The 25843-nt window shown below is 32.2% G+C and overlaps 3 protein-coding genes and 1 pseudogene across 3 annotated transcripts; all 4 read left to right on the plus strand.

Moving 5' to 3' along the window:
- Window positions 1-3078: 3078 nt before the first annotated feature.
- Window positions 3079-3786, plus strand: LOC107461771 (germin-like protein 9-3). The gene has a single exon (XM_016080332.3). It carries the CDS (start codon window positions 3151-3153, stop codon window positions 3784-3786), a length of 636 nt encoding a protein of 211 aa, XP_015935818.1. The 5' UTR covers window positions 3079-3150.
- Window positions 3787-5714: 1928 nt separating this feature from the next.
- Window positions 5715-6347, plus strand: LOC107461770 (putative germin-like protein 9-2). The gene has a single exon (XM_016080331.3). It carries the CDS (start codon window positions 5715-5717, stop codon window positions 6345-6347), a length of 633 nt encoding a protein of 210 aa, XP_015935817.1.
- Window positions 6348-10498: 4151 nt separating this feature from the next.
- Window positions 10499-16269, plus strand: LOC127741237 (chaperone protein dnaJ 8, chloroplastic-like). Its single transcript, XM_052253319.1, has 4 exons — window positions 10499-10574; window positions 11541-11671; window positions 15658-15726; window positions 15951-16269. The coding sequence occupies exons 1-4, from the start codon at window positions 10499-10501 to the stop codon at window positions 16143-16145; spliced, it is 471 nt and encodes a 156-aa protein (XP_052109279.1). The 3' UTR covers window positions 16146-16269.
- A 3437-nt stretch (window positions 16270-19706) lies between these two features.
- LOC107461767 (lysophospholipid acyltransferase 1-like) lies at window positions 19707-23103 on the plus strand (annotated as a pseudogene).
- The last annotated feature ends 2740 nt before the right edge of the window (window positions 23104-25843 follow it).

The following is a 25843-nucleotide window of genomic DNA, read 5'->3' on the forward strand; positions in this document are numbered from 1 at the left end:
TATAAATAGTTTTTTGTATTTTATGTTAAAAAATATTTTGTTAAACTTAACACATAATAATTATATTGTTAAATTTGATTTAGTATGAAAAATAAATAAATACACTCAAAAATTAGTGATAATTAATTATATTATATTAGTTAATTAATTAATAATTAAATTAAAACAATTTTTTAATTAAATACAACTTAAATTATTAGTGATTTTTTAAAAATTGTTTAAGATAAAAAATATATTATCTATGTATTAATATACTGTAATTATTTTGGTTAAAAAATTTATTTATACTATAAAAATTATAATAAGTAGATTTGACAATTAAGTAAAATAATTGTTTAAAAATATATATAAAAAATAATATTTAATCATGTTAAAAATAAAAAAAGTCCTTATAAATATTTTTTTGTTATTTTAAATATTATATTATGCGTATGAAATTATTTTATTATTATTTTAAATATTATAATAATGATTGTGTGTATATTTTTAGTTCTTATCAATATGTATTAGATAGTTCTAATTTTAAATTTTGAATATATCTAAACCAATTTAGATTGATCAAGTGATCGACTTAGTCGTCTGTTTAAATAAGTATTGAGGGTTTGAATTCTGTCTCGTATGAATAGCAACTCGTTGCCGGCCAATTGTAGATTCTTAAATGGAATTCAAATTCATGACGAATTAGTCCTTAACTTGTTGAATATCGTGGGAAACAAAAAACATATCTATACCTAAATTTTATTATATTTTTGTCTCCATTACTAAATTTTTCTGGGTCCGTCACTGTTCACAGCTTATGTCATCATCGCTGCACATCCCGTTACTGTCGTTGTTAAGCCCGTCGCCACCATTCTCATGCAAGTTTCTTTTCTCTAAGTAAATTTTGCTCTCTCTCTCATTGTGAGTCTGTTAAGTTCTTCTATTCAAACATTGATATTTAAATTATAAAAAAATTGATTTTCATATTTTATAAAATATCATACAGGCGGTAATTGTAAATATGACGCTACTTAAAATTAAATAAAGTAACATAGATAAAACAAATAAAAAAATAAAAAATAACTTAATCTTGTATAAAATTTACCTATAAAATTCTGTACCAAGAAATTCTCGTCTCAATCTCCTCTATCATATTTAGCCACAAAAATCACATTTTGGGCTTTCTAGAATAAATTCTCATTTATAGGCTAATTAGCCGTTAATTAACCGGGTTTTACAATTTTCCAATTTTTTATACTAATATTGGAAAGTTTATATAATATTATATAATAATATTATCATTATCAATAGTATAAAAAAATCACCGTGCTAATATAATATTATTAATATTATATAAATCATCTTTGTATTTATTTTTCTGTGCGTATATAATATTTAATTAACACATTAAGACATATATAATATTTTGTTAATACATATATAATATAAAGTGATTTACAAATTATTATTAATTCGTATATAATGTATAATTAAATTTAATGAATTTAATTAGAATAAACAATAAATTATTTATTTTATTTCAGACTTTATAAACGAATAAATTAATTAACTAATATAACAAATTACAATTAATGTAGTAAATTTAATTAAGTAATATATATTATAATAAATTATATTAATATTTAAATATCTTTTTTTTTTGGTTTCCCACGGTATCTCCCAGCCCGGCAGGCCAAGGACTAATCCGCCGCGGTACTGAGCTCCATTTAAGGGTTTGCCGCTGGCCAATGGGTTGCTGCATGCACAAGGCGGGATTCGAACCCCCGACACTTGCTTAAGCGGACTAGTGAGCTAACCACTAGACCAACCCAACTTGGTTATTAATATTTAAATATCTAATCAAATCAATTAGCTAATATAATTAAGTCATGGTAATAAATTGTATTGAATGAGTTAAAATAATTAAATCGGGAAACGCTCTCCAGAGCATGCTACGTCAGCTCCATCATTAAGTGTTGACATCCGATTTTTATATAATATAATAGATAATAGATAATAGATATTTGATGTACTTAAAAGTGAATTATATGGTAAAACTGTAACTTTACAATTTTTTTTTATAGGATGAAAGAGAGATTGAGAAAGCCACATTTTGAACACCAATAAAATAATAAAAAATAATTATAAAAAAATTTATACTCTCTCTATACAACTTTAATCTGTATAGTAGAGTGTCCCTTTATTAAATCTTGGAATAGAGTAACAAAAGAAAAACACTAAAACAGTGTAAATTCTTTTCCCACATGGGCTTAGGATCCTGGATCGCCAAAAGGACATTTCATGACAAGCAGAAGTTGCAAAAACAGCCCAAAATACTATGAAGCTTGAATATAATAATATTAAGTACTTTACTTTTCCTGAGAAATTAAGAGGATCATAAAATTGAAAAGCACTTTCATAGTTGTTATCATACAAATGGCCTGCAATTACACAGATAAATGTGTCCCTAACACCAATCATTTCATATCATCATCTTGATTATAATTATAACAATGTCTGATTCAATTAACTCTAAAGTTCTCTCATTATTGATGATAATTACATTTGCTATTGTGCAAACAACAATGGCTGGTGATCCAGATATCCTCACTAACTTCATATCCCAAATGAGGTCCCCATTAAAGTGTTCAATAAAACATTCTTTAAGAATTGATTTGGGTATTACTTCTGGCCCAAGATGTATAATATTTTCGAATATAATAGCTGTAATGTTACAAGAATAATGTTCTATCCTTCATGTTTAATTTTTTATCATAAAATTTAGAGTCTCTTATCCATTTCATAACTGAAATCAATATAATTTAATCAAATGTCGGAAGACAATAACAAAACAGAACAGATCAGATTATTTTCCCAGCAGACCAATGCTTGATGGCATATTCTAAAAGGACATATAAAAACAAGTAGTAAGTTATATGAAACATTCACAAATCCTATCGATTTTGAATATCCTATTCCATTTATGTGCTATTCAATCAACCATTCAGTTTTGATGAAGCAGTCACAACAAAAACAGCCGCATAGTCAATACAATTTACTTTGTATTCTCCCTAGTTGTTATCACACATAAAACCACACTTCATGCAATCACCTCTTCTTAATTAGCCTCTAGCAACAATTAAGTTTCATTGAAGCTATAATCATATAACAATGTCTTCTTCTACTATTGTTAAAATTCTCTCACTCGTGATATCTGCATCTGTCATTGTACAAACTACAATGGCAGGTGATCCAGATATCCCGAGTGATTTCATAGCTCCAGACGGATTCCCTATTGATGGGAAATATTTCACCTACACTGGTATGCGCGCGTTCGTGCAACAATCTGCTCCGCCCTCATATTTCACGTATCTGAGGGCGAGCAAGGAAGAATTTGCGGCTCTTGATGGACTGAGTGTGGCAACTATTATCCTTGGATTCCGTCCGGGAGACGTTAGTCCACCGCACATCCACCCTCGCGCGTCGGAGCTACTCTTCGTTGTTGAGGGAAGCCTTGTAGTTGGATTTGTGGACACAAACAATAAGCTCTTCACTCAGAAGCTTCAAACTGGGGATATGTTTGTATTCCCAAAAGGACTAATCCACTTCCAACTCAATGAAGACCCTAAGAACCATGCTATTTCTGTATCTTCATTGGGTAGTGCCAGTCCTGGCCTTATATTAGTTCCTAACAACTTGTTCAACACCTCAGCTACCATTGATGACAGAGTTTTGTCTTTGTCCTTTAAGACAAACGTTTTCACTATTCAAGTCTTGAAGAAAGCTTTGTCAACGCCATACAATTGAGAGAAACTTTATGACATCCTTTATAATCTTTTATGCTTTTGTGTTACGTGTGCTTCAAGTTATCTCCTATTATTTTTTCTTTTCTTTCTCCTAATGTTATGGTTTATTGTACTTTGGATATTCGAATTATATAGTAATAAAAAAAAAATCTTGTCTTTCATGGTGAGCATTAATTTTAAATTTTATACTGGAATTGAATTAGGTTAAATTCTTTATAATATGTTTTTTTTAGTAAATAATCAATTTATTACAATCTCATTTCACTGTCTATTCACAACAGTTTTATTAGAAAATTAACGCACACTTTTTCTAACTAACAATCTACTAAAAAAATAATAAAATAGAGAAATACAAAAGAAGATAGAAAAAACAATAAATGATAATGATGAAAACAAGCATTAATTAGTTTCGTGCTATGATACACACGGATACGGGACACAATTTTAAAATCTTATAAGACAACGGAAATACACATAATTCAATTATTATTGAATAATAATGTAGTATTTTGATTTTATGATAATTTAATAGATTTACCTAATTTTTACCTAATTAAATAGTTCAATTTTATGATGCACGGACACTGACAGGGATACATGACACGACATAACACATGATACACGGATACACGGATTTTAAAATCTTATAGAGACGAGAACACGACATATATATAAAATATAAAGTAGTTTTTAAATAAATTTTTGATGATATTTTCATATTTTATTGGTATTAAAATATAAAATAATTTTTTAATTATTTTTAATGTCTTCTTTTAACTATATAAAAGTATTTAAAATATTTTTTGTTTTAATAAATAATGATATATATTATTTCTAAACTCATTTTAAGAATATATATTAAGAATAAGACTGGACACGCTAACATGTGATAAGATTTAGGTGTGTCGAAATGTATCCGAAAATTTTTTTATTTTTTATTAAGATACGGTTAAACACAACAGACATGCATATCAGACAAATATCAATAAATGTCGTGTTCAAAATGTGTCCGATATGCGAACGGGACGACTCAACAAAATGTGGGTGCTTTATAGGTTTCGTGATGAGGATTGCATGCTATGACTACGTAACCTAAGTATTCCTACTTTCTCATTTCTTTTTATACATATCTTTTTCGTATACTTTTTTTTCGCATTATTTACTTTTGTTATAACATTGATTGATAACAAATTTATTTTTTATACCACATAAAAATATAAAAAAATATATATACAAAATAATACAAACATCATTTTTCTTTTTTTATTCTGACTTGAAAATGGAATTACAGTAGATATGGTAAAATCTAAATGTAATTACTAATTACTCAAATGTGTTTAGGACATTTATTTCTAGCACTTGCATACTGTTTCAATGAGCTTGTTAAAAAAAATTCCTTTTGAGTAATATTTTTTTTAAAGATTTTTTAAAAATATAAAATTTAAAAATATTTTTTTGTCCATTAATTATATTTCAATCATTTCATAAAATAATTTTAGTTAAAGTTTGGAATAATATAGTGAGAACAACAAAGAACAGAGCAAATGATATTCCCTCTTATAGTGGTAAGGTCCTGCAGACCAATTCTTGTTAACATTCTAAAATTACATGTAAGAACAAGCATTAAGTTTTGTAAAACATTTCCTAATTGTATCGATTTTGAGTTAAACTTCACATCGAAGCAATAATGGAGCTGTTAAATTGCATGCATAATCCAAATTCAACAATTTTATAATAAGGAAACAATCCTACACATGCCACAACAAAAACAGCCGCATTATTGTGAATGGAATTTTACTTCGTAATCTTCAATTCTTCATAGTCGTTGTTATCATACAGAAAAACTATGGATACAAACAAAATTACAAAACCACTATAAATAAGTGTTGATCACACCAAGCACTTCATCATCCAGTTATATATATAACAATGTTGTTCACTAGCTTCAAAATTGTTTCATTGATGGTTTGTGTATTTGCCATGGTGCAAACATCAATATGTGGTGATCCAGATATCCTTGGTGACTTCATAGCCCCGGCCGGTGTCCCTATTAACGGGAGCTTCTTCACCTTCACCGGCATGCGCGAATGGGTTGGACAAACCGGTTCGCCCTCATATTTTCAGTATTTGAGGGCAAGCAAGGATGAATTCCCAGCCTTGGATGGGCTGAGTGTGTCCACCATTCTCCTTGGATTCCGTCCGGGGGACGTTAGCCCCCCGCACGTGCACCCTCGCGCGTCGGAGCTGCTCCTTGTTGTTCAAGGGAGTCTTCTAGTTGGATTTGTAGACACAAATAACAAACTTTACACTAGTAGACTTCAAACTGGGGACATGTTTGTGTTCCCAAAAGGACTTATCCACTTTCAACTAAATGAAGATACCGAAAACCCTGCTTTCTCTATTTCTTCTTTGGGTAGTGCTAGTCCTGGCCTTATATTAGTTCCCAATAACTTATTTAACACCTCTGCTACCATTGATGACAGAGTTATGGCTTTGTCCTTTAAGACTAATGTTTCCACCATCCATTTATTAGAGAAAGCTCTATCAACCCCTTACAACTAAATGATGGATGGAATTTTGTAGCCTCCTCTGCCTCTTGTTACTTGTGCTTCAAGTTACCTTTCACTTCTAATGCTTTTTTTCTTTTCTTTGATTCTCCTTGTGTTATAGTTCAATAAGAAGAGTGTTGTTCTTTAAAAGGGTTGAAAGATTGTTTGATCAACCTATTTGGAATGACCTGCTGAAATAAAATGCAAGAATTCATATATTTTAATTCATATTCATTATATATGATTTGAAAGGTAGGTAGATAGATAAAAAACATGTTATGTGATATCATCTTTTGGCATTAGGTAGATTAAAAAACATATATATTATGTAATATCATCTTTTAGCTTTTAAGTTTCAATCCAATGAAAAAAGAAAATTAAAATAAAAAGAGTTAATATTTAAAGTGGTCCCTAAATTTGTAATCGAACCTCAAGGTTGTCCCTAAACTTATATTGGCCCCAATATTGTCCCTGAATTTAACAAAAGTGACTCACGATAGTCCCTAAAGTATTTTTCGGTAACGGAAAGATGACTTGGATTGACGGAAGCCACACCGGACTTCCAAAACGATGTTGTTTTTTATTTGTTGCCCAAATAGCATAGAAACACCGATTTGTTAATGTTTCTCCCAAATCGGTTGCTCCATCCACTCTCTCTCTCTTTTTCTATCTCCTTCCTCCTCCTTTACTCACCTCTCTTCTCTCGCTCTCCCTGTAAGTGCCGTAAACCCTAAGCCCTTTTCTTCTTTTCCCATCTTTTAATTTCCCTAAATTTTACAGCTTTATTCATGTATCGCCTAAGCTCTCTAGTTCACTTGGAACCTTGCCATTGTTTCTGACCTTATAGCGCTTCTTGATCAATTGGGTCGTTCTGAGGAAGCTGAAGTTCTGGTCTTTGAGGCCACTTCCAAACTCCAATCTTGAAATAGAAAGCTTGCTCTTTTCTACTGTAAGTTGCTTGAGTCACACTCCAAGTGAGGTTTACAGAAAGGTTTTGCCATTTTGATATTGCTTATTGTTACCTGAACCAGCTTCTTCGTAGTTCTCCCTCTGTTTACATAAAATGCAGGATTTTTGATATATGGTTAGTGATTTGTGTGCAATGGATAGGCCTCGTGAAGCCGAGAATTTGAGAGACAATGGTAGAGGGATTGACCCTTCAGCTTTTGAGTTGAAGTCCATTATGTATGGTTATGGGAGGTTGGAGTTGTTCCATGATTTGCAGAGAGTTGTGAATCAAATGAAGAGAGGTGGCTTTGAGATTGCACTACAAGAAAATAGAGCATTTGTAACAAAAAATTTGTATCAAATTTAAAATTGTTACAAATTATGTTTTTTTGTAACAATATTTAGTTATTGTTACAAAATAAGAATATTTTGTAACAACAAAAAAATTTGTTACAAAACATTTCAATATTTTGTAACGACGTGATTTTTTTGTTACAAATTATGTTGGTTTTTATATCGAATTGTTGTTTTGTTGCAAAATGTTATAATATTTTGTAACAAAAGATTATATTGTTACAAAAATTCAAAATATTTTGTAACAAAATATATATTTGTTTCAAAAACTCTAAATATTTTGTAACAAAAAATTAATTTGTCACAAAATACAATATTTTTGTTACAAGTTATTTATTTGTCACAAAATTCAAAAATTTTTTGTAACTAATAAAAATTTTATTTTAACATATTAAATATAAGAATTCAAATTTTTAAAAATTAACATAATGAATAATTTATAATTTATTATATTTATTTAAGATTTTATATTCTCATATGATTTGAAAATAAAATTTAGTAATAGAAGTATTATATAATTTAATTTAGGTAATTTCTATTATGAATAAATTATGGTTTATTTTATTAGTTGAGCTCTTAGAGATTAATTTATTAAGAATGATTAAATTGATTTTCATAAATACTTTTATTAAGTTAACTAATGTTTATATACAATTTTTATCACAATTAATTGTTTTATACAAAAAGAAGTTACAGTTTTGGTAATAGAAAGATAATGAAAAATTATATCACATAATCTGAATAATTGATATTCTTGGATTTAAACCATATTTTATAAAATATGATTAGTATGTTTACTTTATAATTTAAATTAAAAATAATTATTTGAATACATTGATTTATTGATAAATAAAATTTTATACTTTTTAAAAATAATCTTTACAATATCATATTTAAATTTTAAATTATTATTTTATTTTAAATATTTTATAAAATTATTATGAAAATTTCTAATTCTAACCCTAATACACAAAATCTCTAATTTGTGTCCTAAATTCATTAACACACGCACACTCAAAGACAAAGAGGGAGAAGGGAGAAATCAGAAGAATGGAGAAGAGGAAGGAAAAGAGGGCAAAGAGCGCGAGGGAAACGAGGGAGGAAGGGGGCCGCCTTCGTCGCGGCCAAGCCGCCGTGGTTGAGGTCGCCACCGTCTCTGTTGAGTTCCACCATAAAGAAGGCAACGGTGCGCGAGAGAAAGAGAGACAGAGGAAGGAGACGCGACGAAGAGATGAGGAGAAGGCCATTTCGTTTGCCACTGAAGTCTCCAATGCCGCCGCTGCCACCGGAGACCTCGTCCCAGCCGCGAAGAAGAGGAGGAGGGGTGTTCTTTGCGCCTTCGCCGCTGCCCCGCATTGTCGCTGTTGAGAAGTAGAATGAGACAGAGAGACACGCGAAGAAGAATGACGGAGGCCACCACCGCTGCTACGGTCGTTGCTGGGCTCGCCGGAAGCTGCCGTGACCACCACTGAGCTTCGCGCTGTCTATGGAGTCACTGATGGAGGTGTCTTTGCTGCCTCTTCAGTTTAGGTCCTTCGCTTCTTTAACATTCTTTACCATTTTTTTCATACTAAATTACTCCTATGCATTGAATAGTTCAAGTGAATTTTCAAATTGACCACGAACTCGAAATTCTTTTAAAAGAAGAGCCTCTTTCGCATGCTCTCACAAGATTGAAGATTTCTTTTTACCTATGTGCCTAATTTGATTTATTTTATTCATGCCTAACTTACCTTAAGTCACATAGGGCATGAATTTTTCAAGTCTTGTCTCAACCTTATGACTTTTATGCTTCATTGGAATTTGATGTTTGAATTTTCTTGGGCTTACATGTTTCTTTATGTTTCTAACTTAGTCAATACCAAATTGTTTTAATTTATGTCACTTACTTGTGATTGATATTTACTTGATTATGTGCTCTACACATACATGTGTATCACTTGTTTTGGCATTTTGAATTATTGAGAAGTGCATACAAACTTGCTTGTTTTGAAAATTTAGAAACTTTTTGAACTTAAGGAACTTTTGACTATACACCTAACTTTTTGTTTTGGTTTTTCTTATTTACAGGAATGCTGAAATGGTGACCACATGCTACCTTGAGGGCTCAAGAATATTTTGATTCATAGAGACACTAATCTATGTTAAAACTTTTAACTTTTGGTTCAATGTACTCACTAATGTTATTTTGTTTTAAAACAATTTTAGCTAAATGAGGCATGTTTGAATTACGTATGTTTACATATTATATAAATGTAGACTTGTTTAGTAAAATAGTTAAATATTAGTTAATTAAAAAAATAATTTAGTAAATTATGCATGCAATTTGTATTAAAAAAATAAATTATGCATGTAATTTGTATTTAAAAAAATTGTTACAAAATAATTATTTTACTTTTGTAACTAAAGAAAAAAATGTTACAAAATCAAGTTACATTTTGTAATAAAATTTTATGATAGAAAAAATAGATTGTCACCAAAAATACCTTGAAGATCAAAATTTGTTACCACTTTTGTATCAACTTCTGGTTTTTTGTATCAGAAAATTTATTACAAAATATCACTTTGAATTGTAACAGTTCCGTTTTTTGTTACAAAATTTTTTTGTAATGGGACATACTGCAACGGCCCCTTTTTTTGTTACAAAATTTCGATTTTTTGTAAAATTTTTTTGTTACAAATATTATTTTTTCTTGTAGTGTTGATACTGTTTGCGCCAATATGGTTCTTTCAATTTTTGGCACTCATGGTGAGCACATGAAAATGATTTTCTGGCTTAAGAAGACGAGAAGCTCAAGCATCTCATTCTCAATCAGAACCTACAATTCTGTATCAAACTCTTGCCCGAAAATCACGAAAATGATGGCGAAACTAAATGAGTTGCCACTGTCGATGGAGAAGTTCAATGTTAGATTGGAAGGAGGGGAGCCTATGATAGGTAAGGAATTACTGGATTCTTGTGTGATTCATCGGAGGCTAAATTAGATTTGCATGGATGTCATTTGAGTTCATCCTATTTGATTATACTGCTTTGGTTGGAGGAGATGCGGTGGAGAAGAAGATGGAGAGCAGAGAAGAAGAAAGAAGGTGACTTCTAATGGTGGAACACAACTATCTGGAACTCAAATTAGAACTCAAATTGGACATTAGGGTTATAAACCACTTTAGGGACTAAATTGAGTTAAATAGCGATAACAGTCACGTCATATAGTTGTTACCTATCCACCGTGGCATCTCTCCGTCCGTCATCATGCCGTTAAAGAATATTTTTCGAAAAATGTTTAAGGGACGACTGTAAGTCACTTTTGTTAAATTCAGAGACAACATTGGGGTCAATATAAGTTTAGAGATGACTTTAAGACTCGATTGCCAATATAAGTTCATGAACCACTTTAAATATTAACTCTACAAAAATGTATAAACGTGTTACGACATGTGACATTTATTTATTGAATGGAAAAACTCAACATGTGTTTGAATTCGTTGCATGAGCTTCCTTAAACAAGATTATAGTTTTTTCCAATATTATTTATTTTAAGAAGTAAAGAAAATTAGGTTGAGATGTGTAAATGAAAAATTATTGCGCTCTAAAGACTTTTTTTTCTTTTTTGGAATTATAAAAAGAATGTGTTAAATGAAAATTGCAACTTTTCAAACAATAAAAATGGTGATTTTACTTTGATTATTAATCTTTTTCCTCAAATATGCTAAAAAAATTATAAGATAAATCTATTTTAACAAATTAATTTGTGCCCAAATGAAATTCTGTTTATGCTACATCTACAGTACATAATTAGTTCCAAACCCGAATAAAAGAGGAGAGTTGTCAGACTTTTGACGGTCAACATAAAAACTTATTAGTCAAATCTTTATGACATGGATTAAAGATGTTATTGCACTAAAGCTAGGTTGTTGCCTGAAAGCAACACACTGTATGGCTCGCGTACAGTGTCAAATGAGCAAGAGCTGTTGTATCAGTGCCCGGGTGTAGTGTTAAATGAGCACGAATTCCCGCGTTTTCGTGAATGGACGAGGGTAAATAAGCTAGTTTAAAAAGAAAAAGGTAAAGGTAAAGGTCAGAGCGACAGAATGTTGAGATTTGGGATATGCCCTAACGGAAAAATTCATGGGGGTGGTAGATACCATGAGAAGGAGAAAAATTAACATCATGTGCCTACAAAAAATAAAATGGGTCGACGCGAAGGCTAGCAGTTGGATACCTTCAGATTCAAATTTTGGTATACAAGAAAGGTGAATAATAGGAATGGGGTAGGTATTTTCGTGGATAAGCAGTGGAAGAAGGACGTAGTGGATGTCAAGAGGGTGGGTGATCGAATCATCTCTATCAAACTTATGGTGGAAAGAGATACTTTTCATGTGATTAGCACCTATGCAGCGCAAGTGGTTTGGACGAGCAACACAAGATAAGGTTTTGGGAGGATCTAGAGAGTTTAGTCCAAGACATACCTTCGGAAAATAAGATTTTCTTAGGAGGAGATTTAAATGGCCATGTTGGAAGAGAAGTGACTAGAAATGGAAGTATTCACGGAATCCATGGTTTCGGGATAGTCAATATTGAGGGTAAAATTATTTAAGACTTTTCCTCAACCTTTGACCTTCTCATCGCAAATATATGTTTTAAAAAGAGAGACGGACATCTTATAACCTATAAGAGTGGCATGACAAGCTCTCAAATGGACTTCTTCTTGTTGAGGAGAGTCGACCAAAAATTTTGCATTAATTGTAAAATTATTCTTGGAGAGAGTTTAACAACACAACATAGGATGCTCGTCATGGATTTTTGTGTTCAGCAAAAGTTGAGGAAAATACATCATACAAAAAACCCAATGATGGGGTGGTGGCGAATAAAAGGTGAGGAACAAAGAAGCTTCCTAAGACGGGTAGGAGAAGAGGCAAAGTGGAAAGGGAATGAAAGTACGGAGGAGATGTAAAGGGAGATGGCAGAAGTTATTAGAAGAACAGCAAAAAAAGTTTTGGTGAATCTAGAGGGATAGGACTAAGAGACAAGAAGTCCTAGTGGTGGAATACGAGTGTACAAAAAAAGATAAAGGCTAAAAGAAAGTGCTTTAAAGAGTGATTTTTGTGCCACAATGCAGTTAATTAGAAAAAATATAAGGCAGCTAAGAAGGAGACAAAAGTGGTTGTAAGCGAAGCAAGAATAAGAGCATATGATGGTCTCTACCAGTCTTTAGGCACGAAGGAAGGAGAAAAATGTATATATAGAATTGCAAAAAGCCGTGAAAGAAGAACAAGATACTTGGATCAGGTTAACTGCATAAAGGATAAAGATGGAGAGGTTTTGGCTCAAGATGAGAAGATCAATGAAAGGTGGAAGACCTACTTCTACGAATTATTTAATGAAGGACAGAAGACTCTTTCGAGTCTTGGTCGGTTATGCATGAGGAAAGAAGATAAAAACTTCGACTACTATCCAAGGATTCGAGACTTCGAAGTAAAAAAAAAGGCTCTAAAGCAGATGAAAAATGGCAGGGCAATAGGACCCGATAATATTTCAATCGAAGTTTGGAAGGGCCTTGGAGAGAAAGGCATCAGTTGGTCAATCAAGTTTTTTAATGAGATTTTAAGGTCAAAGAAAATGTCAGATGAGTGGAAAAAGAGCACATTTGTATCTATCTATAAGAATAAGGAAAATATACAGAATTTCGAAAACTATAGAAGGATTAAGCTCATGAACCATACCATGAAGTTTGGAAAATAGTGATAGAATGAATGCTGAGCAAGAGACACAAGTAACAGAGAACCAATTTGATTTTATGCTAGACAGATCTACTATTGAAGCTATATACCTATTAAGAAGGATGATGGAGATGTATCGTAGTAATAAAAGGGATCTATGTATGGTGTTTATTGATTTAGAAAAAAGCGTATGATAGGGTGCCAAGGGAGGTCTTATGGAAGGTTTTGAAAAGGAAGAGAGTAAAGATTGCATATATTTGTGCAATTGAAGACATGTATGATGGAGTTACAACTAGTGTGAAGACTCAAGGTGGTGTGATGGAGAAATTTCCTATTGGTATAAGATTACACCAGGGATCATCCTTAAGTTTATACCTTTTTATATTAGTCTTGGAAGTACTCATAGAACATATCCAAGAGTCTGTGATATGGTGCATGCTTTTTGCCGATGATATCGTCCTTATGGAAGAGTCAAGAGAAGACCTAAATAAGAAGTTGGATTTATAGAGAAAAGCTCTAGAAGTGTATAGCCTGTGCATAAGCCATAGAAATACGGAATATATGGAATGTAAGTTCGGCTAGCAAAGGAAAAACCCTAATGTAAAGCTGAAGATTGGAGAAAACATCCTACAAAAAGTTAAAAGTTTTAAGTATCTTGGGTGCATCATACAGGATAATGGAGAGATTGAATAAGATGTAAATTATAGGATCTAAGCGGGCTGGTCAAAATGATAGAGTGCGTCTGGTTTTATATGTGACAAAAAAGTGCATTTAAAACTTAAAGATAAATTCTATCGCACTGCTATCAGACCGGCTATGCTTTATGGTACAGAGTGTTGGGCGGCCAAAGGAGAGCACGAACATAAGTTAAGTGTGGCAGAGATGAAGATGTTGAGATGGATGAGTGGTCATACGCGATTGGATAGAATAAGGAATGAAGATATAAGAGAGAGAGAGAGAGTTGGAGTAGACCTATTATAGAAAAGATGGTAGAATCGCGTCTCAGGTGGTTTAGACATGTGAGAAGAAGACCGACAGAGCACCCAGTCAGGAGGGTGGATAAAATGGAAGATAGACAAAGGGTGAAAGACAGAGAAAGACTTAGAAAAATTATTTATGAGGTGGTCAAACGAAATCTACATATAAACTGTCTCTCTGACCCCATCTAGTGGGACAAGATTTTGTTTTTTTTTTTTGGTAATTTGTGCCCAAATGAACATTGAAAAAAGGTTCTAATGTGATAATGCCACATAACAAGCAACCAAAATTATTTATCAAGTGACTAACTAATAAACTAACCCAAAAAACTAGTTATGAAGGTTAGTAAAGAATTCGACGATCCCATAACTTTTGGACTATTAAATGTTCTTAGTAATAAAATATATTTTTTAAGTTTTTTAATAATTACTAAATAGTCCTTATTTAATTTTAATTACAAATTAATCTTTTATATATATTATAAAATCTATCCTTTATTTTATAAATTATTATTTTATTATTCATCTATCATGTTTATTAACACTTAGAAATAAAAATAACAACAAAATATATATTCCATTAATTGTGACCTCCAAAAATATTTTGACAATGCGAATCAATGAGTTTTTTATCCTTTGATCCGTTATATGACAATATGTGTTTTTTCAAAATTCAATCGATTGGAAGTGTAACCATAGAACCGGACCAAACCGGCCGGCTCGACTGAAAAATTAACGAATTAAACTTTTAACCAATCCGGTCCAATCTTCGAACCACTTAAGGATAAGAATCGGTCAAAGCTGATAAAACCGGTCAAAATCGGTGAAATCCACCCAAAATTGGTAAAAACCGATACAACCGAACCGTTCGAGAGAAAATTCTAAAATTGATGAAGTTGTGATTTGAATCTGGGTCTTCTTTATGCCTACATGCTCTCCTTGCCACTAAATTATATTGTTCCTTATTATTTCAAATGCTAATTATTAATTATATAGTAAAAAGTAAAAACGTACAATAATTTTTTTAGACATTATATATTATAGAAAAATACTAAAATTTTATATACTTATTTAATATAACCCGATATTAGTGAAGATATATTTATTTTAAATTTTAATTTTAGATTTTTAACTATTTTATATTTTTTATTTACATAAGATTGGTTCAACCAGTAACTCATCGGTTGAACTAATGAACTAATAAACCAGTAATCTGACCAGTTCAATTATCGGTTCAATTTTGACAATTATAAATGTAACACAATCGATTGAAACATTTGATAATTCTTAATTAATTAATATATTTGGTCTTTTGTTGTGTTTCAGTACCATCCAGATGTATGCAGAGGGAGCGAATGCGGGGTGCAGTTTCACCAAATCAACCAGGCTTATGATGTGAGTTTTCTTGCTGAGCTTATTGCTTTTGTAATGCATGAATTTAATATTGATAATGCTTATGACGGTGATGCTAAGTCAAAATATGACCTCTTTGGTATGATTGATTTGAATAAAAATGCTGAGATTGGAATTGCTAATTGCCATAACTTTCGTGGGTCACATAGGTTGTAGCAGAATTTCGGATCTAATTGGGGTTTCCATGTGACTTATGTGGAATGCAGGTTGTAATGTCCAATTTGAGAGGAGAATCCAATGAAATAGAAATGGAAATGTACGAAGCATGCGATGATGATGCAGGCATCGACGAAGCAATGAGGGGAATGAATGATCCAGATTGGGACCTGTGGGAAGAGTGGATGGGATGGGAAGGAGCAGGAATTCGTGATTATTCATCTCACATTAATCCTTACATTTGAAATTGCTTTGTAATTTCTCTCTTTTTTTTTGAAAGTTTAATTTCAATTATGTATTTAGTTAAATGCTAAGGCCCTTCTTCCGCCTTCAAAAGTGGTTGGGGTTTGTGTAGATAGAGAGTGTAGAGCTCAAGTAGATTAAAGGTAGTCTTGACCTCTGCATAATTTAAGGCTATGTTAACAAAATCAATCAAACTTGAAAAAGAATAAAATCTTAAAAAGCTTCAACACCCAATTGCAGTTTGATCATACTGCGTGTGATTTATATTATTATCTTTTTGTAAATAAATTCAAAAACATCAAAAAATAATAAAAAATTAACCTATAAATGACTCATAATATTATGATCTTCCTCATTCATTTGTAGAGCAAACAAAAAGTAGACGTCATATATTTTTCTCCTCATTGGATAGCTTGTCGTAGGTGCTTTCTATATTTCCTCGCTAAGGAGTTCCCTCAATTGTGACAAAGGAGGATTCTAATTTTTTTAATCTTGGTGATTGTGTTTGATACAGAGCATTTTGAAGAAAGAATGGAGTTTACATCACCCTTTGGTCTATCAAATTGCATGAGATATTTTTCATCACCACAAAATAATTCATGTTACTATCTTGATTGTGATTGGGAATATCAAGAACAAAGAATGATAGAATGCTTTCCAAGGCCACAAAATGATACATATCTTGACTTGTTATGAGATAAAAAGCAAAAATATCTCCTAAAGCTATCTTAAAAGGCAAAAAGTTACACACAGCAAAAAGGGACTAAGATTCAACCCCCTTCTCTTAGCCACCGATTACCATCAACATTAAAAGAGTACTTGTTGGGAAGCAACCCAACCATTGTTTCCTTTGATTTTTAGTTGATTCTTAGTTTTCATTAATTTTCTATTTTAATTACTAAAATGATGCATATGTTTTGTTTCGAATTGAAAGCTTCTTGGCCTAAGCAGGGGATGATGGGTGAGCATCTTTTTCTTATTTTCTTGTTATTTTAGATATGAAATTAGTGAATTTTATTGAGATTCAAGTGTTTGAAACCTGTTTGGGTACTATTTTGAGTCGTTCTATTATTTTGATTATTTCAGGTGAAGTTTAAATCGGTTTAGCAGAATTCGTTTACAAGAAAAAAGAAGAATTTAGAATCTGCTAAGCTAGCGCTAAACACCGTATCTGGCGTTTAGCACCCAAGGGTTTTGGGACATGTGCAACCATTCTGCCAAGCTGGCACTAAACGCAGACTTGGCGTTTAGCGCCATGTGCCTCGAGATTCGTGCCAAGCCTATGTCTTGTGGGACGCTAAACGCCAAGCCTGGCGTTTAGCGCCAGAAAGTTATATACGAAGAGGAACTCACTGCCACCAGGGGCGCTAAATGCTAAACCCGGTGTTTAGTGCTAGAAAGACAGAATTGAAATGGAAGTTATTGCCATCTGGGGCGCTAAACGCCGAATCTGGCATTTAATGCCCGTAACGCAGATCAACTTCACTTAAAGGATGCATCTTTAGTTGGATTTGGCTTTTAATTTGTTGAATTTTATTTTGTTTTAGTTAATTTTATTTACAAACAAAATCAATTAGGTTTATAATTTATTATTTTATTTTATTTTCAAATCAAATTAGGTTAGATATAATAATCTCACATGTCGGTTAAAGTGCCAGAACCCGACACATTCAGTAGCTAACCCGGATATTGTCTCTCTGTCGTGCATCTCTATGAGGAATATAATAATCTCGACTTTATCAAAAGCCGGTCTAAGAGGGTAGTGCCCTTACACCTCTTGCTGGAGGTAGCGCTATCCAGGATACATGTCCCCCCACCTTTACAACCACAGAGAACCACAAAATAAGTAGGATTAATTACCATACTTGTTTTGGCATAATTCAGCTCAATGCGCAAGCGGGATTCACCACCGTCCTTCTTGCCACGTCCTTGCCAAGAGTAATCATCAGTGTAGTACGCAAGCGAGAATAACCCGGGCCCTTGCCAGCACAAGTATGCAAGCAGGAATAACTCTGGCCTTTGCTAGCACAAATATGATCAGACCACAACCAATCTTATCAGTATCCTTGACATTCCAACCCACAATCTTATTCAAACTTATCAATTCCATCCCTTAATTGTGCTCAAACTCATTTGCAAGCCTAAATACTAGTTAGCGAACCTTAAACAGGAGTTAAAAAGGTGAAAAAGTGAACTGGATAGGCAAAAACAGCTAAAATATCATTTTCTTAAGAAACATGACAATCGTGCATACGCACGAGTTCCCCTTTTGCACGTACGCGTAGAACGCGTACGAAAAATATTCAATTCTGTAATGCAAGTTATGTGTACACATGGGTCATGCTACGTATAACTTGGCTTTTGTGCGTACGCATGGTATGCACACGAAACTCTTTCAATTCTGTAACACCCCTCATGCGTACGCATGGGTCGTGCGTATGCAGGACCTCAATTTTCTGCAACTTCTGCATAATTTATTTTTTAACCATAAACTTCAAACGTGCATAACTTTTTCGTTAAAAATAATTTTCTGTCTGTTCTTCGAACGTCATAAACTAAACAAATTCAATTTTCATTTAAGATAAGTTTCACAAAATTTAAAGATCTAAAGACCAAGTTATAACCCATCAAAATTAGTTAAGAATTGATTTTTACCAAAATTTCATAATTATGCATTTCTACCAATTCCTCTTTTAAATTCAGATTTCAAACCATCTTAAACCATTACTGCTCAGGCTTAATACTCATTCACCATATCCTAATCATTCAACACTTAATTATACTACTTTTCAATCAATCACTCATTTTCAAAGATTTTTATCAATAATCAATATCAATGAAGGATAATAAAAGGATTATTTAGCGATTTAACAAAAATAATTAAAAGAATATATTTATTTTTTTATAACTATTAATGAAGATATTTTTTTATATATAGTAATATAATATTTTTAAAAAATAAACAAGAAATAAATGCTAATATGGATAAATAAAAATAATAAAAGCGTATAAATATATAAATAATTAAAAAGTTATTGAAAAATATAAGTTTGGATTAATGTAAAAAGTAATAATTATAAAAAAATTATTTTGACTTTTTCTATGATAACAGGAATAATTGAATAAATTTTTTAAACAATAAAAATTATTAAAATAATATTTTAAAACAAGATGAAAGACAAATTTTTAACAGATTACATGATTGTATAGGTTAAAAAAGAGAATGTTTCAAAATTTACTTTCAGATGATAAATTGATAATTTTAATTATATAAAATATCACAGACCAAATTTAAAAATATCAAAATCTTAAAGTATGTATAGTTGAATGTTAATTCTTATATAATATAATTATTAATTTTGACCTATATACTATAATTTATATTTTGTTAATTTTTTATTATGTTATATTTTAATTTATTTTATATTTAATTTCGTTCCTCTTATAAAATTTCTGGACGTATAAATTAGTAGTAATGGTAGCAAAGCAAACACCCAAAATTAAACTTTCATAAGAGTAAAAGATTATTTTTTTTTTCCATAAAACACTTCCACATGTATTCACTACTTGTTAGCAAAACTCTTTCACAGAACCAACTCACACATTCAAAAATCGTGTTTCAAAATCTAAGGTCGACCTCCTCCTTTTTCATTATCGTTATCGTCATCATCTTCTCATTTCATCGCACATCATCAACCCAACCCAACCTATTGTAATTATTGCTAGAGATCAGAAGCCATGGCCATGGAGGTGGAGCTTGAACCCATGGCCGCTTCCATCGGTGTCACAGTTCCCGTGCTCCGTTTTCTCCTCTACTTCGCGGCCACCGTTCCTCTCAGCTTCCTGTGGCGCATCGTCCCCGGCCGCCTCCCTAAGCATCTATACTCCGCCGGCATCGGCGTCTTCCTCTCTTACATTTCCTTCGGTTTGTCTTCTAACATGCACTTCTTGGTCCTGATCATGATTGGTTACTCTTCCATGCTCCTCCATCGCCCCCGATGTGGCATCCTCACCTTCTTCCTCGGATTCGGTTATCTCATTGGCTGGTACGCTACCTATGTATCCAAAAATGTTTCTGCATCCATTCTATTATTATACGCACTTCCATAGTTATTAACGTACCAAAATTTCCACGTGACATATATTTCAGAACAGAAGGAGTGTACGACAAAGGTTGCGTTCATGCATTTCATTCCAATTTTTGGCTTTTAAAGTGAGAGGCAAAAAGGAAAAAAAAAAGATTTGGCTGTTTGTTTGTTTGTTTGTTTGTGTAGCCATGTGTATTACATGAGTGGAGATGTATGGAAGGATGGTGGCATCGATGACACTGGTGAGGACTCGTTCATCGTTCATTTCTTCTTTTCTTTTCTTTTTTTAATTTTGTTAGTTTACGATTTTCTTACTGTGATTGAAGGCCATGTATAACTGAATGTATTTAATTTGTTTGTACAGTAAAAATATTTTACAAATATATCCAGTGAAGTATGATAGACTACATTATTACAAATAGAAAAATGTTTGATGATTAACATTTTTTTCTTGTATTTGCCTTGCATTTGAGTAATCATAACTAACTTTCTATTTTTTTTATAATGCTTACTGCGAACTTATTTGCTTGTTTCATTTACAAGGAAATCAAATAGTTTAATTAAATAAAATTAATTTTCGTAGGATTAATTTATATTATACTACTTAAGTAACAACTACCAATTAGTTTTCAACAATGACCAATACAGTAGCTGATGTACTATATGGTAGCTTTGCAGGTGTACCATGTTTCTGATATTGAAGGTGGTAACTCCGTTGTTTTGCTTACCTATATATACATATGGTTATGGTATTTATGTTGGTTGGTTGATTAGTTTATTGACTATTGTGTGGTACTACTAAGTAGGGGCCTTAATGGTGTTGACCCTGAAGATAATCTCTTGTTAGTTTAATTACAATGATGGATTGTTGAAAGAGGAAGAAGGTTTACGCGAAGCCCAACGGAAATACAGGTTGACGAAGTTACCTTCTCTGGTTGAGTACATTGGTTACTGCCTCTGCTGTAGGAGTCACTTTGCTGGTCCTGTCTTTGAAATGAAGGACAATCTTGATTGGACTGAAGAAAAGGGGGTAATTATGTTTGAATTCAAGTTATTGATTAACTAGAACTAACAAATTTAGTTACAATTTAGGACATTATCTTTAAATTATTTACACTTACATATACATAAGTATCAATTAACTACCTAAACTTGGGGAAAAGAAATGAAATTGTGGAAATTAGTTAACTTTCTTAAGTTAAAATTTGAATTTGAACTCTATAGAGTTAATTAAACAAATTACTTATGAGGATAGTAGTGGAAGGAAGAATAGTATAAGAAACAAAACCGATGGCCTTGATTACTAGTAATAGAAATTAGTAACAGATAGTGATGATTTTAGTCCTAATCTTTTTTCCATTATTGCGCAGATTTGGAGCAAAGAAGCGAAAAGACCATCACCATCACCATATGGAGCAACCATTCGGGCCCTTATCCAAGCTGGTTTCTACATGGCCTTGTATTTGTACCTAGTCCCTTATTTTCCTCTGTCCAGGTTTACAGAGCCTATATACCAAGAATGGGCATTCTGGAAAAAGTTTGGTTACCAATATATGTCCGGCTTCACGGCACGTTGGAAGTATTATTTCATTTGGTCGGTTTCAGAATCTTCTATTATCATCTCTGGTCTTGGTTTCAGTGGTTGGGTGAATTCGTCTCCACCAAAGCCAAGATGGGATCGAGCAAAGAATGTGGATATTTTAGGTGTTGAGTTTGCAAAGAGTTCTGTTGTGATTCCAACTGTGTGGAATATTCAAGTCAGCACATGGCTTCGTCGTTGTGAGTTTCTTATTATTGAGTTTTGCATTCTTTTTCTTCAAGTAGAACAAAGCCAATCTTTCAAAAGTTTGGCATGAAACTTGATTTAGGTAGGTCTTATGCTTAGATCGCATAGTTACAACTGGCAAATTCTGAACATCATTAATTTTTTTCTTCTCTTAGCCTGTAAGTCAAGTTAGATTCAGAATCTGAAATTGTGAAAATCTTATTATGCTATCGTTTGTGTTTTGCACTAGATGTTTATGAGCGGCTTGTTCAGAGTGGTAAGAAACCCGGATTCTTTCAGTTACTTGCTACACAGACCATCAGTGCTATTTGGCATGTGAGTAAAACTTACACTGCATCTTGATTGATTTTTTTTCCCAGTTACTTGCATTGCAAGTTAAGTCCTTGTATTACAAAAAAGTGTTACCCTTAAAATTTGAAGGAATTTTTTTAATTTCTTGACAGAACTGCTTTGTTGTGCTGGTAAGTTGTATTGTTGAATCTGCGCTTTATAACATTCTGGCTTTATTATTGCAGGGGGTGTATCCTGGATACATCATCTTCTTTGTTCAGTCGGCGTTAATGATTGCTAGTTCAAGAGGTAATACATTAGAATAAGCTAGTATGCTTTTCTCTTGTTTTTTAACATGTCATGCTGTGTTTCTTTTGAAACAGCCATTTACAGATGGCAGCAAGCGACGACCCCATCAATGGCAAACGCATTCGTGTTTTTGAATTTTGCTTATACACTTGTCGTTATAAATTACTCTAGCGTCGGTTTCTTGGTTAGTTTCTCCCTCCCTCTCCAACCCTTCAGTTTAGTCGCTTATACTTCACAGTTTTAACTCATTCAAATTTGGTGTTTTAATAGTGTTCTATTGTTTCTCTGAATTTTGAATAGGTGCTAAACCTGCACGAAACTCTTGCCGCATTCGGACGTGTGTATTATATTGGAACTATTCTTCCTATTTTAATGATTCTTCTTGGTAAAGTAATCAAATCCAGGAGGCCTGCAAGATCCAAAGCTCAAAAAGAGCAATGGGGTAGACATTGCAATTCAATCTTCATGAAGTTTTTGATATGGGATCAGAATAGTGTGAGAGTCTGAGAGAATGCATTTCAATCTTCCATGGGTTCCTACCCTGGTTGGCATTCAATGTTTTGTAACATCTACTTTTTATTCTTCACAATTTGGTATTTAATTGTATTTTTAAAAGTTGTTATTGAAGAAAATAATGATTCAAACATCTTGAATTTTTGTAATCTCTATGCTTTGTTAACTCCTGACTCCGTAGAAGTTAGAATTACTTCAAGGTGTTCTATTTTTCAAATCTCAGCTGCAGATAAAAACTTGAACTCTCGTATAACTTTTTGTAGTGCGAGGAACTTCGATCTATTGTAACATACCATAATTATGTCTACATCTATATGCATATGTAAACCTCACTTGAAAATTGTATTTAATGTAAAATGTAATGCATCATTACACAAGTAATAAGAATACACCTATTCTCATTGTTGTTCATTAAACAATTATAATTATACACTTAATTTCTATTCCGTTAATTTTCCAATTGAGTATACCACTGAGGCGAACAAAAACAACGCTGAAAGATGCCAAAGACAAAAGAATCTCTAAAAATAAAAGATTAATTAAGTTTAATTTGACAAAAACCATCAAACATCAACTGATTATGTTTCTAGTAGAAAACAACGAGTTACTTGATAGAAGAGTTTAGACTTTAGAGTTTAGATGACAAACTTAATCCGTTAAAAATTATGTGACGTTATTAATTAAAATAATATTTGACATGTTAAAAATTAAAAAATTAATCTATAGTATTTAATGTTGTAAATCACGTAAAAAAATAAAATTACACAAAAAGTGTAAAGAGATTGAAACTTAAATTAATTATAACTAAAAGTGATTAAAATATAATTTTTTATAAATTTTCAATGCATTAAATACATAAAAAACTTAAATAAATTTTATTATTATACAATTAAAATATATCCTTAATATAGTTAAATCCTTAACTTATTTATCATTTTCTAAAACTTGTAGGATAAAAAATATACGTGATTATATCCAACCGACCTCGTGTATAATAAACAAGGTTGCGAGAACTGGACGGTCAATGAACCGATAAGACAATTGGTTCACTGGTTTAATGATCCGATCAGAGTTTAACCGGAGTTCAACTGGTTTAATTAAATATTAAATAAAATTATTAAAAATTAATATATGTAATATTTGATCACTATCTAGTTGTTCTATCTTTGTTAAGAGTAGTTAGTTGAATGGCTTCTAATTAGTACTCTTTTGGTACTCTTACTTTGAATCATGAGAAGAACCTTATTTTGAATTATGAGAAAAATCTGGTGTCATCGGGTATTGAAATTATTATCCACCAGTTAGAAGAGTACCAATTAGAAGCCATCCAACTAACTACTCTTAACAATCTTCAAAAATAAAAATTTCTAGTTAGTAACAACTACAATTTAGTAATTTACAAACACAAATTTACACAAATTAAATACAACCAATAATCAAATATTGATTGTTGAACAGATTTACAGAAAATTTCTAATCGCATCAAGAAGCCAGCAATACATGCATCAAAAAGTTCAAAACAAAAAATTTCGTATTACATTAGGCATCAAAAGTTCAAAAAACAAACTCAAGAAATCATAATCCCTACAATTAAACAATTAAATCAACAACCAACAAAATTAATAAGTACCACCAAAAGATAAAAAAATTTGAAAAGATAAAAACATTAAAAAGATAAAAAAAATTGAGAACAGAACAGAGCAGAATTTTCAAATTCAACATACATCAAATTTATTCTCAAATTCAACATATAACAAATTTATTCAACATTTGATTAATTATATAAAAAACAAAATTAAAAAATTAAAAAACAGAAGAACAGAAGCCCATAACAAAAAATGAAAACAGCAAATAGAAGTCAGAAACCCAGAACTCTGAAGAGAAGAACTACCAGAAGCCAGAAAATAGCACGACCTAAACCCAGAAACCCAGAAACCCAGAAGCCAGATACCCAAAACCCGCGACGGTGAGTGACAGTGGGAGTGGGAGTGTTCTTCACGGCGTCGGTTATCCGTCGTATGCAGAAGCTCCAACCTCGAGCTTATGGTTGGGAGTGGCAGTGGCAGTGGAGTGTTCTTCGAAGATTTTGGGAGATTAGGGATTTAGGGTAAACTCAATTGGTAAAGTGGCTAGCTGCAAGTCACGGCGAGGAGCAGCGAAGCAGCGACAGAGAGACAAAAGAGCGAAGGGTTCAGCGATGACAAACGATGCGGGGCTCTGGGGCTGCGGTGGCTACGGGTTGGGTGACTGTGGGTGACTATGGTTCTTTCTCTTCTTTCAATCTCAAGCTTTCTTCAGTTTGACTGTTGAGAGAGGAGACACCGAGAGGGGTGAGAGTGGGAGTGGGTTGGGGGTCTTGGGGACGGGTAGCCATTTAGGTTTTTTTTTTAAATAAAGTATAAAACGGCGTCATTTTGATGGAGTATTCTAATAAAAAACCTGCTAAAAAATCGGACGGTTCTACGGGTTTATCAGTTAACCGTCGGTTCGACCAATTTTTTATCGGTTTTTTGTCAAATGATTTCTGACTTTATCTGGATCGACTAGGTGATTGGTTTCCGATTAATCCGGTTGAACCAGCCGGTCTGGTTCGATTTTTAGAACCATGATAATAAAGATGCAATGATCAAGATGGTGAGTCTTGAACACTTCATTTAATTATATATATATGTGTGTGTAAAAAACCAAATAAAATAAAAATAGTCTTTTTAAAGAAAAGAATGTACCGAATTAG

Source organism: Arachis duranensis, chromosome 8 (genome assembly GCF_000817695.3).
Source record: "Arachis duranensis cultivar V14167 chromosome 8, aradu.V14167.gnm2.J7QH, whole genome shotgun sequence".
Lineage (NCBI taxonomy): Eukaryota > Viridiplantae > Streptophyta > Magnoliopsida > Fabales > Fabaceae > Arachis > Arachis duranensis.